This window comes from Setaria viridis, chromosome 1 (genome assembly GCF_005286985.2).
Source record: "Setaria viridis chromosome 1, Setaria_viridis_v4.0, whole genome shotgun sequence".
Classification (NCBI taxonomy): Eukaryota; Viridiplantae; Streptophyta; class Magnoliopsida; order Poales; family Poaceae; genus Setaria; species Setaria viridis.
In genome coordinates, this window is record NC_048263.2 from 37,677,277 (window position 1) to 37,690,778 (window position 13,502).

The 13,502-nt window shown below is 43.5% G+C and overlaps 1 protein-coding gene across 1 annotated transcript; it reads right to left on the reverse strand.

The window, feature by feature from the left end:
* Positions 1 to 7,133: 7,133 nt before the first annotated feature.
* Positions 7,134 to 11,183, reverse strand: LOC117852991 (uncharacterized). The gene is made up of 5 exons (XM_034735364.2): positions 10,958 to 11,183; positions 9,576 to 10,291; positions 9,426 to 9,479; positions 9,124 to 9,311; positions 7,134 to 7,556 (listed from the first exon to the last, which is right to left on the reverse strand). The coding sequence occupies exons 2-5, from the start codon at positions 10,225 to 10,227 to the stop codon at positions 7,470 to 7,472; spliced, it is 981 nt and encodes a 326-aa protein (XP_034591255.1). The 5' UTR covers positions 10,228 to 10,291; positions 10,958 to 11,183; the 3' UTR covers positions 7,134 to 7,469.
* Positions 11,184 to 13,502: the final 2,319 nt, after the last annotated feature.

A 13,502-nucleotide genomic window follows, 5' to 3' on the forward strand; every position in this document is an offset into this window, starting at 1 on the left:
TATATATGAAGCTCCAGGCCAGCGGAGGGCGCGACGCGGTGCACGGGGACTGACGGACTGTGGGCTGCTACTGCCTACTGCGATGTGTACTGAGAGTGCAGGTCACTGTCCATGTGTGTTGACGATTTTGCCCATTTCTCTGCCATCAATGCAACTGAGATATCATTGGCATGCAGCCGTGCTTGAAAATCTGTGGCTGATCGGATTTTTATTCTGTAATTATCTGAAAGATCAATGTTGATGTCTTTAGTTAGTGCAATGAAGCGAATGCAGATATGCTAGAGTTCCAAACTTACCGTGGAGGGAGATTTGGTATCTCCATGTGACCAGGCAGATTTCATTCTTCACTGCTCTGTCACGAGTCACGACATCTTCAAAGGATCGCATGGGTAATCATCCATCAGCGGGAATAGCAGTTCATCGTATACTAGTCCATGCATCGATGGAATTGGAATCACCCTTTCCTTACACGACAAGCAGCTAAAAACCCAAGCCATTTCCGAAAGCGAAGCAAGTTGCCGAACTGGAGAAACAAGAGCACCATCGATCCACTCCCCACGGAGAGTTGCGCGATTCAGATCTGCGAAAAAGCTTTGTTCCTCCACGCGCGCCGCGTCGTGGACTCGTGGTCGCCACCACTCATGGGGCAACGGCGTAATTTCACCCACCATCAACAGAGGGTACAGTTCGCCGTATGCGTGCCTGGCTGTCTTCCGGCGGCCCGGGTCTCGTTTGGCCGGGCTAGCGCCCGTGACAAGCTATGCCTGGGAGTGGGGAGACCCCGCGGCGACGCGTGCTCCGCGCCGTGATGCCGGTGGCGCCGGGGGCGGCGGCCGTGCGGCTCCCGCCATGTTCGGTTTCCGAGTGCTTGGACCCCCGGAGGCCCGGACTCTGCACCGAGCGTAACGCAACAGATCGGACCAGCACTCCAGCAGCCTCAATTGCAGCGCATCTACGCGGCGATGGGTTTCACACGTATGGCGTTTCCTCTGCGGCAGAATTTCACCGGTGGCGTCGCCGTCGCGAGGACTTGGGCGAAGAGATGCTGCTGTAGTACTGTGCTGATGCTTGGCCGGTCAAAGGCAGGCTGCACAAGACAGGCCAGTACGGTCGGATTGATCCAATGTTTGATGATTCATCTGCACATGGCGCCCAAATTCAGTCGCAGAAAAAAGCACTGTATCTGACGTGTGCACGAAAACTCGTGCTCACATCGCCAGTTCGCCACCCCTGTATCCTGTAATAGAGACGAGAGATCTGTACTGTCGCGATCGGTGTCCCATTGCTTATCCACGGCCACATGAGTGATGACTGATGAGTCCAGTCGATCCATGGCAACAAATGTCAGATGGCGACACAGTACTTTGACGCGACGCGATCTGTGATCGGTCTGTGAGAGCTCGCTGCAGCGGTTCATGCACTTGCTCAGATCACGGAGTCATCTCCGCTTCGATCACCAGTGCCGCACAGGTCAACACGAAAGATGTGGCTCGAGATGGCACCGGCAAACAGGAAGCCGCTGCAAGATCAGGCTGCCATGCTTGTTCAAACTGACGGCGAGGACCATCAGACTATCAGAGCGCAGGCGGACTGGTGGAACTTGGTAAACGATAGCAATGGTTCCCAGGCCTGGCGAAACGGGCAGGTTGGCGTTGTGCGTTCAGAGTTCAGAGCTTCAACGTTCAAAGCAAGTCCTGTTTCCGGAGAGCGGTCGAGATGAGCGACAACTTCCGCAACAACACGGAACCCAGAAATTGACGGCGATCGGTGGGTGTGAGCTTAGAAAATGTGTAACAAGTGGACTAGTAAAACAAAGTGACGCAGACAAATACGAGTCTCTGATGTCTGCACTATGCCGCTGGTTTTGCTGCAGATGTTCAGGGAGCAGTTCTCTTTCGCTCTGCACATTCTTTTCTTAATAGAAAACGATACGGTAGCTTAGGCAGTTCTGATCCCATATCAGAGTTCAGTGCTGCCAGTTTCAGTGTCGGCGAGGGGACAAAAATAGGCTACAAGCTAAGGTGGGCGCAGAACTTTCCTTGCCATCACTCGTCTGTCTGCCGATGAATAGAGTAATCAACGAGCGGCGCGGCAGGCCAAATGATCGAGTTGGGTGGAGATTAGGTCCCGGCTGAAGACTGTCAATTTGGAGGCAAAACCACAAAGGCCTTCAATTCGTAGCTCCTAGGTACGGCAAGGGTTTCGCTCTTCCACTATTGTCGCCAGAATTTACCGTTGACTGTGTACTAAACACTTTCGTCCCAAGTTCGGTACGACCTTGATCTGAATGGTGAATTCTCAGCAAACTTTATGAAGTTCTTTGTAATTTGCTATGGAACACGCTCAACATTTTTGCACTGTACATGGATACCTACAAAACACTTTGCTGGTGAGCTGACAGGTAAAGGGGGAACTCTACATTTGTCTGGTCCATCGTCTACTAGTGCCAGACTGCCAGACGCCCGGTTATTCGTGGATCTAGAAACTGTGCATCCACAACGTCCTCCAAAAATGAGGACAAGCTCCAGCCCCAACTAGCTAGCAGCGGCACATGCGGCTGCCCTTATGTTACCGCATGCGTCATGCTAATCGATCGCATACGACGCCGAGAAAACACCGGGTCCTCCAGCTAGCAGAGGCCGATCGCCGATCGCCATGCACGCACGCGCACTCGGCGCCGGCCGATCCGTCCGTCCGTCCAGGATTGCCTCTGCTGCTGTCGTCGTCGCGCATATCGTTTTCGGGGTATTCTGATCTTTAGAGCGCAAAGGGGGAATTATTAAGTTTTTGCCGCTTTTTTGGAGGAGTGTCGAGCTCTCTCTCCCGGTTTCGTAGGAGCTGATCACAAAATCAAGTGAGATCTGTATGGACGAAGAGGCTTCTTAGTTTTGTCTGCTTTGCAGTGTTCGTGTACTAGTTTGGCAGGTAACTGAAATTGAGCGTTCCGCTAAAGAAAATTCTTGAAATTTGAGCAAGAGAATATAACGATTACGTGAAAATGAATTACTAAAAGGTAGCACCTTGAATTCAGGTGTGAGTTGGCAATAGATTATGTGGATATGGATGTGGCCTGGGGTCAAAAGGTTTGGTGAGGATGTTGGGGACAGTGTCCCCAACCAAATTCCACAGAAAAGCACACATGAAAACATGATGCAGGCCGGGGTTGCTTAAACTAGTTTTTCTGCCATTCTGTGATGCTCCTCCCAACACGATGCTCGCGGGAAAAAGGCAGATCTCTCCCTCCTTTTACTACCGACTATCCGGCTATCTCCCCTAAAAAATGTTGTTGACCTGGCAAACAACACTCTTGCTTGGCTTGTGGACGTGCATCATGGCAGGATCATGATTGGGACTTGAGAGCTAGTGATATAGCTAGTGCACACTGCAAAGATCGCAATGACACTCGTAGTCGTAGCGTTCAGCTCCGACATGCTGCGAAGTGTGTGAGCTTAGTGGCCAGTCGGCGTGTTGGGCGAGAGGATTGTTTGCCAATTCGGTTGCTGGGCCATCTCTTGCTGCAGTGGCACGGATAACTTGGCACGGACGCCACAGCGCACCACTGGCTAGCTGACGTCCTGACGAACGTCGTGTACTAGCGTCTAGCGTGTAGGCTTGGCATGGCCTAGTTCGTTGCGAGATGTCAATGCGCCACATCGCAAAAGGGCAGAGGGATATGTTCCATTGCCCCAGTGTATGTTGGGCCGTTTTGATCACTAATCTGCTCATTCAATGTGAGACATGATGTGGGGTGAGTTGCTTAGGCTTCACGCGTAAGGTACTACTTATGCTGGGTTCGGAAGACTTTTCCGTGTTTTGCTTTGATGCAGATGAGTTTCAAAATGAGAGATTGTTATGCGTGTCGGTACTTCTGGAGGCTCTTTTGAAGCCTCTAGGTGAAGCCATCTAGGATTCCTAGATGGACACTTTGGAAAAAGAGAGAAATTCTAGAAATTCTTATAAAAAAACAAAACATCCGACCATCAATCGATAGATTCAAATTATCATAGCCATTGGATCAATTATGTTCTCTAAAAATTACCCACCTATACTATTATGAAAAAAGCCTAAAGTAACCCCCCAAATCTATATATAAATTATCCACCTATGCCATTATATAAAATAAACTAAAGCAACCCCTAATCTTCATCAAAATTACCCACTTCTGCCATTATAAACGATATTTAAAATAATCCCCTAATTTGCAACTGAATTGTCCACCACTATTACTTAAAAAACTTTTTAAAATAATCCCTTAAATTTGCATCTATATTACCCACGCATGCTATTATTAAAAATAACATAAGGTAATCCTATGTTTGAATCAAATAACCTTAATTAAAAATATACATCAATATATGATTCTAAAGCATCTATATTTTGCACTATTGGTATACGATATAATAATTAAGGTCTATACGTATGATGTGTGTCACCATTTATAAAGATCTAAAGTGATGTGAATATAGATTTCTATGTTAAAATTGTATCTCAAACTTAGGATTCATTAAACAAATTCAAATGCATACCTGCGATGTAAAGTGAAAAGTTAAAAATTATAAATGTGGATGAAAATATTATAGAGTAATTACTAACTAAAATCTATCACAATTGGATGAAGATATTAAGTATACATCTGTTGACGCCAGATTTTGACACGTGTGGAATTGGCGTCAAGAAAGAAAGAAATCAGGAGATGCGGCAAGACACAGAGGTCACGATTGGAAATCGGCCGATTGGTGCTACAGTTGAGGATCGACCGATTGGTGCTGCAGTGTTTCCACGAATGGAGTTGGTAGAAATCGGCCGATTGGGAGGCTGGAGCAATTGGGCCGGTACGGGCTTAAAGTGAACTATGAAGATAAAGAGGGAGTCAGCCCATGAGAGCATGATGATCGACTCCAGTACGAATCATACTTGTAAATATTCGTTTTCGTTTAAAATTAGAAATAGAGTTTTAGTTGGTTAAGAAATCGTTTGTAACATGCTATAAATAGCCACCTTCGTAGATCTGTAATCATCACCAAATCAATACAACAAATTACTATTTTTCTCGTACTTACTTTCGAGCAGGCGACTTCGCCAATACTTTTCTTCTTTTCACGAGTTCGTACGGGTTGGCGGGGCTGCATCAGCTTGACCTCCAGTCGATCCTGTAAGTTCCGTCTATCGAATAATATCTGAGCTTTAACTTCGGGCGCATCGCTTGTCGTTTCATTTAGATTTGTTCACTAGTTATCGATATTTACTAGAATTCTAGGTTTTGCCTGTTGTTCTAGTTTATCACCAGTTATCCAGCTAGGAATTGGAACTTTCGGCTTTCTCATACTTTATTACTTAATCTATTGCTTTCTGCATAGCCGATTCAGATCTATTCCTAGTATTGTTACTGTAGCGTTGTTTAGATTATTCTAGCAGTTTTCTTTACTAACGCTGCTCAGCAATCGGCTACATTATAGTCGATTTCTTTATTACAGCGAATCGGCCGATTCGCTGATAAGCTTTCTCAAGATCGGAACCTTAGCCGATCGCAACCTCTGGGATCTGACACGTTTCTTTCCTTGCCAATCAACAGGTCAGATTGGCTGGCACGCCTCGCGAACCGCACCAGGGCGATCACCCGAACAGGAGTTAAGCAGATTCTCCCGGGTCGTGTGTCCGACGCTGAAGATTCCATCGGCCGATTTCTAGCGCCAACAACATCTATATAAGTATTATATTCGAATATTTAACAAACGAGAGGTAGTTTATGGTAATAGTTTTCTAGCAATGTAGTCTCATTTTTTCCATTGGAGGCTCCCCATTAGTTCCCACGAGACAAGCTAGAAAAAAGAGATAAATTCTCATAAAAATTAAAAATATCAAACACCAATCTTGTAAACTCTAATAATCATAGCCATTGATCTATTATATTTTCTAAAAAATTACCCACCACTATCATTGTGAAAATATTAAAAAATAAGCTCTAAACCTATATCTAAATTACCGAGCTCAGCTATTATAAAAAATAATCTAAAGTAACCCCATAATTTTCATCCAATTTACTAATACTTATCATTATAAATCATTATAAAGCATAACTTAAAATGTCATTCTAAAATTTTATCTATGTTACCCATCGTACATCGTTATTAAAAATAACCTAATAAAGTAAACATGTGCATCATACGTCCAAAAGTAAATTAATATATGATTCTAAATGACCTATTTATGTCATTGTTAATATAAAAATACTAAGTTAAAGTAAATACACATGATGAATCCCACCGTTTAGACCATTTATACATGTATGTGAGGAATCGATGAAAAATATTGATTTGTATGCTAAACATAATGTATGGAGGATTGGAGGTGCGATACAAAATGGAAAAAGTATGAATATGGATAAAAAAGTGCATAGAGTAATTATTAATTAAAAACAATCACAACTAGATAAAGATGGGTACATATCTAGGTACATATCTATATAAGTATTATGTTGAAGTATTGAAAAAATAAGAGCGCAGTAGGTAAATAATTTTGATTATTAGTTAGGAGTTTAATTTCTAAATAATTTTCAAATACAATAGCTTCCAAAAAGATTAGCCTGTGCGGGAGCACGGGTTGGTGAACTAGTTTTAATGAATATTTAGTGTACCATATAGGTAGCTCAGTGCTCTGCTTTAACCACTATGGTCCTCGCAAATGATATCTTAGGAGAATATCAATTGCAAAATCATCCCCGAGAAAATGGTTGCTTAGCTTGCGCTGTGCTATGCTCTGTGTTCACCGACATGGCCCAGATGAACGACAGCACGATGTGGCCGCCATCAATGTCCAGCAAGACCATCACACTTGATATTTCCCATGATTGGCATCATTTGCAGGGATATGACAGCAGCAAGGCACCGACGACAGTCTTTAGTCTTGTGATTTTTTTCCCCAGCACCAAAAAGTTAAACATGATGTAGACAGATTCGTCCAACACGTGCAAGTAGCAAGTATTACATCATGTTTAACTTCACAACCAGTGCACAAACTGTAAAACATATAAACCGTCACCGAACTCTCAGAATCAAGTAGACCAGCTTTGGAACCCAAAACGACGAACAATAACCTCTCTCAGAAGATACAATTCCCACGAAAACTCACAAGCAAGCTCGAAATGACATTATTTTCCCTCTTGTTTTCAGATCGTGAAGCAATTATCATACAAAGCAAGCTCACTACAAAGAACAAGTGAAGCCAATGTCTCAACGAGACAAACCATACAGTTCCTAACTGACCGTGGAGATTTTTACATCAGCTACAAACATGCTGGACCAATGCTCTACGATAGGAGTAATTGCTAAAGCCAAAAGTCCCAAATTGATGGTAACCACCAGAATCCCTAAGTTAACAGCCTATCTCAATGCGCATCTTGACCAAAACCGAGCCTGATGATCCAAGTCTCGGGGAAATGAACAGTTTTCAGCAGCGCAACCATGCAGTGCTCATTTTCCCAATGAAGAATTGCTGATCGTCCCAAGATCTGTCTTGTAGTTCTCTCTCAATTCTTTTAACTTCACAAATGATGAATGCTGAATAAAATAAATGTTTTACTATTAGGACATAATCACATATTGGAAATGCAAGTTATTGGCGTAACATACATGCATTACGGAATGCAGTAGATATTAACTAATAAGCTGAGCTTATATCAAAAGAGTACAGGAAACACTCATGCAAGCATGCCACAGGCAACGTACTGAATGCAACAAAATCTAGTTCGCACAAATTCAAATGTTCAGGTTGCACTGATTTCAATAAAAAAGAATTAAAACTGGATTTTCAAAACATTGAAGAACTTGGAAGTAAGGTTGCAATGCCTAGTAGTAATTGAAGACTCAGGACACTAATGCAACAAAAAGTGTCAGGAACTCTTCAGTGGATGGGAAAACGACTAGGATTGACAATCTGGCCAAAACAGCCATGTCAGAGGCTCAATTTCTTTTTCAAATCCAGATGTCACCCAAAACAAGGCAGAAGCAGAATGAACACCTCAACCGACATCCAGTTTGGATCAATGAAAAGTTTTAAACCTAGACTTACAGAAAAGAAATGGGGGAAATCCCATTACTAGTACTAAACATGCAATTACATCAGCCACCATCACAAACTCCAGCAGTATGCCACAGAATAGATGCCTCTTTATAGATCTGTGCATAGAGCAACTCATAGGATAAAAGGAAACACTCCATTCATACACCCAAGAACAAAAATGGCTGTTAACTATTCATGTAAACAGTTGTTTTGCATGCAATTACATCAGCCACCATCAGAAACTACAGCAGTATACCACAGAATAGAATGCCTCAATAGATTTTTGCATAGCGCAACTAATAGGACGAAACAAACACTCTATTCATACACCCAAGAACAAAAGATGGCTATTAACTATTCATGCAAACAGTTTTCATTTTGCACAACTCCATTCCAAAGGCTATGGTCAGGTTCTCACATTGTTGAAAGACACCATAATTGTCAATTTACTACAAAATGCCATAGTTCGGAAAAACAAAGATAGCAGATAAAAAGCTCACAACGTAGAATACCGTACTAGTACTACTTTGCCAACTTTGAACAATGACAACAAATATGATTTCACAAGTACAGGAGTTGAGATAAATGGCAACAGAAACACGAAGTAAATAACACAAGATTACCAAAAGTAATAATTCTTTAGGTACCAGTAAAGATTCCACCAACATAGGCATTAAAACTTCAAGTATTGAGATAGTACCCCTCCCCCCTAAAAAAACTTATAGGATAGTTATGTTTTTCTATCTTATTACAAAATAAGTTTGTGTGGAGGAACTTAAATCATATTGTCTTAGTCCCAAATAATTTGATAAGATCATAAGACCCAAAATGGAAAACACATGAGTTTAAATTATTGCAAATCGTTCATTAAAAGCAATGATCCTTCCAGCAATCCAACTGTATCAACATGTGCAAGCAGACACATCTATGTTGAACAAACAGTTCCACACATTTTTTCACATATAAACACAGGCGCAAATTGATGGCAACTGGCAAAATACAGATACACAAGCCACACAATAATTTACTAAGCAAGGTGGGTGAAGGACAGATAGAACAACTTACAAGCTGTGTTGACTCGCGAACAAGGGCATTCTCTGTATAAAGAAAGAGTGATCTCTGTTGTTGAGATAGTTCGAACTCCAACCCCACAGCTTGTTTTGGGTCATATCCGGCTACATTGGCAGCATATTCGTTTCCTTTGCTTTTCTTTGCCTCCAAAGACCTAGCAAACTTTATGCTTTTCTTCGATACTAAGGAATCAGCAAAGATGGATTTTAAATGATCAGTATCACACAAATGAAATCAGCACATACTTATACTTGATCTTATGGAAAAGATAAAAGTAGTTAAATTTGCTATCCTACCAGAAAGCCGGCTTCTTGCATCCTGATAAAGGAGATCCGCCAACATAAAAGCAGCTATTCGCAAGGAAACAGAAGTAAGGTATAAGTTTACATGACATCATGCTGGCATAAACAAGTACATCTGAAAGGAAGAAATGCATGTAAGCATACCCTTAAGACAGAAAGAACAAGCACAAGATTTTGTAGAAACAGCTTCTTCCAAGCCACCAGTTCTCATTGAAGCATGCTGAACACTAGAACTCAGCAAGTCACCACCTGTCGTAAAGTCCAATGCAGACAGAGGCTTCTGATTTCCTGATGATCCAACTATCTCCTCTTGAGTCAAGCACTCACCATCATTAGCTACCTCTGAGTTGCTAAAATGACCCGGCAATTCACCACCTGTCTCATCATCTTCATCATACTCACCTTCAGAATCCAGCGAAGAATCCTGCTCCTTATCACTGAAATCAAATGAATCTACTGATGGGCAACGGTCCCTCAAGTCACTGACCTCCTTGGATAGAAGCCCAGCTGCCTTGGCAGCCATGTGCTGGACCTTGGTGTGCCGAAAAATAGAAGGCCTTTCGAAATTCCCCTTGGCAACACCATCAAACAAGTGCCCAAATACAATCCCTTTCCCTCTACTGCTATTCATTGCATTTTCATCAAACTCTTTCTTAGTCATAGTGTCCTTTTCGATCCGTCTAATCTTTATCCCACCTGTACTGTTCTCTGGATCTGATAGGGCTGGTCGCTTGCAAAGGATATTTGTCAAGTCCCCGAACGCACGGCGTCCACTACCATGAGTGTTTTCCACCATTATTAGGTCCAGATCCTGACCACTTAGCTATATTAACAGCAGCACAAACCCCAAACCCAATGTCCTGGTCAATCCAAAAGGAAAACATCATATTAAGAAGCACGTCCACATTGTGTCGAGGAACGGTAGAACTATAATTCCAGTAGCATGACATCGACTCAAACAAAGAGCTAGGTGTCGCTGATTGTGAAAACAATTGGATCTGGCCTACGCAGGAGGCAAATCATCAAGTGCATGCACGGGGTGCTAATTGGACATTTTGAGCAAACTCAAGTGCCCTTGCAGCAGATAATGCACGCCACATACGAACACACAAGAAATTGAAGGTTATCTAATACACGATTCTCCCAATTTTTCGCCCAAGAACAATCAAAGGTCAAAATGCGCAACTGATTTTGTTACATCAACGTCACAGTGCTCATACAAAAAAAGGAATACCCTTATAAAGGCTCAAAATTAGAGCGAAAAGAAGCATTGGATCCCCAACTCAAAGCCAAAACGGAAACAAACCGCAACCAGGATCTACCCAGGGGGTTCAGCTGCAAACCCCGACTCACGGCGGCTACCGGAGTACGAATCAAGCGTTCCAGGTGCAAGGGCATCGAGACATAGGAAATCCAGCGGGATCCTCCCACCGCGCGCGCGGGTGGACTCGCCGACCGGAAGGGAATGTGCAGGTGAGGCGGCGAGGGGGGCGGACGGGAGAGGGGGAGTAGGGTTTGGAGCGAACCTCGCCGCGAGACGCCCGCCCGCCTTTCCCAGTTCGCCGCTGAGGGACCGCGCGCAAGATGGAGCCAGGGAGGGTCTTGGGAGGGAATGGGATGGGGGAGCGTTGGGTTTTGTGGGCGGAGGAGCCTGCGAAAATGGAGGCGGAAACTGGAGCGGGCGGCGTGAGCGTGCGAAAATGGAGGCGGAAACTGGAGCGGGCGGCGTGAGCGAGCCGAAACCGAGGGACCCCTAGCGCGCGCTCGCGTTCGGAATTCAGGGCGGTTGCGTGCGCCCGGGGCGGGAGGCGCCGCGCGCGTAGATTGGGCGCGTCGGCCCTGCCCAGGCGACGCGTGGCGCACAGGCGCGGGCACCGTTCGCTTCGCAATTTCCGTTCCGTTCTGGAAGGAACGGGCTGCGTTTGGATATAGGCTATAAAATTCCAAGAAACTTGTAAAAATTAGTATCCTTGAGATTGTTGTGTTGCAAATGCCATTTCTTCCTAAGTTTTGTTGAAACACCACCACGGTACGAACAAGTTTAAGTGAATCAATCCATTTTCACCCATGAAGAGTCACCACCGGACGAACTAGCTGAGTTAAATTTTTTGTTGAAATGGTTGCATCGGACTTATTTACCATGTTGCATTGATATTTTTATGTTGTTGACGTCGGATTTCGTCACCAGTAGAATCGGCGTCAAGAAGAAAAGAAATCGGAGAAGTACAGTTGGGAATCGGTCAAATGGTGCTATAATGAGGAATCGGCTGGCAGCTTTTGCTTCGCTTCAGGGAGAATGCGCCAGACTCCCAATCGGCAATCCTTTGCCGATGAGAAATCGGCCGATCAGGAGGATGGATTAATTGGGCCTGTATGGGCTTGAAAAGGGATGGAAGGATAAGGTGGAGGTCAGCTCACGAAGCGTGGGGTAGTTAACCTAGTACGAATTGTGCTTGTAGATATTTGTTTTCTGTTTGAATTAGAGATAGAATTCTAGTCGGTTAAGAAGTTATCTGTACGGGGCTATAAATAGCTACCTTTGTAAATCTGTAAACACAACGATCAATCAATACAACAAGTTACTTTCTTCTTCGTACTTACTTTCGAGCAGGCGACTTCGCCGTTACTGTTTCTTTTCACGAGTTCGTGCGGGTTGGCAGGGCTGCATCATCTTAATCTCCGGCCGATTCTGTAAGTTCCGTTTATCGAGTAATATCTAAGCTTTAACTTCCGGCGCATCGCTGTCGTTTCGTTTAGATTTATTCATCAGTTATCGATATCAACTAGATTCATAGGTTTTTACCTGTTTTCCTAGTTTTTATCACCAATTATCCCGCTAGGAATCGGTAGTATCGGCTTTCATTATTTTCTGTCGTTAGATCCATTCATTGCCGATTAGATCTTCTCCTAGTGCTGTTATCACAAGCTTTGTACCGATTGCTTTAGTATTTTTCTGTCTACAAGGCTACAGGGATCGTGCTGTCTTATAGCCGATTTCATTATCACAGTGAATCGGCCGATTCGCCGATAATCTCTCTCGATCGGAAACTTAGCCGATCGCAGTTTCTGAACCTGACACGTGTTCTTCCTTGCCAATCAACAGGTCATATTGGCTGGCACGCCGCGCGAACCGCACCAGGGCATTCACCCGAACAGGAGTTAAGCAGATTCTCCCGGGTCGTGTGTCGGTCGCTGGGATTCGGTTGACCGATTTCTAGCGCCAACACATGTAAATAGACAAATTCATTGCGAAACTTACTTGCAATTGCACCTACCTACCATACAATGTCTATGTATTGTCTCGGTCACGAAGCTGCATTAGCCTCACCAATTGCTTAAGCTTATTAGCCACGACCATTGCGACATTATCAAGCCAAATTTTGATAGGTTTCATATGCCATGACAATCCTAGGTCATCCTTGAAAAAGCATGTACATTGAGAGGTCTTTGCCCCACGCGTTTTGACGTACCTATTCAGTTTGTAACTTTTATCACACCACATCCTCCTAGGTGAGCTAGTGGTGCTTCTAGATTGGAATCTCGTCCAACTAATTGGTATCATGCTGTTGTCGCCTACCCCCTCTCCTTTTCATCTCCATGTGTACAACATTTTGTTCTGCGAGTCATATAATTATTCTAGCCATACAAATTTATGTTTCATCTGTGCAAACTTTTTTGTTTTGTAAGTGTATAATGTTAGTTAAATAGTTATTGTCAATCAAGATGGGTTTGCAATCTGTTCTCGTAAGTTTGCACAATTTACCCCAAACTGTAAATACTTTTGTTTCTCATGCAGCCTTGTTCCGCTTAAACAAACTTTTTCTGTTTACCTGAATAATTTTGTTAAGGAATTTTTAGCTAGTTTTAATTATTTGTTCGCGTCACAAAAGTTTCTCCAGTATAGAATTTTGTTCTGGTGGGATAAAATGTTGTTCTATTTATTAAATAGTTATTGCCAAGTATGTAGGAAATATATCATAAGAACCTCAACAAGTTAAATGTTCAAAATTTAGAACCCTAACTATTATCGGCAAGAGGAGCGGTCATTCCCGTTCTAGACACAGCTTACAT

Coding starts and splice junctions, on each gene's coding strand:
- LOC117852991 (XM_034735364.2), bottom strand. CDS start 10,227: ATGGTGGAAAACACTCATGGTAGTGGACGCCGTGCGTTCGGGGACTTG. Junction 9,480..9,575: donor TTGTTCTTTCTGTCTTAAGG/GTATGCTTACAT, acceptor CCTTGCGAATAG/CTGCTTTTATGTTGGCGGAT. Junction 7,557..9,123: donor TTCGCGAGTCAACACAGCTT/GTAAGTTGTTCT, acceptor TATTTTATTCAG/CATTCATCATTTGTGAAGTT.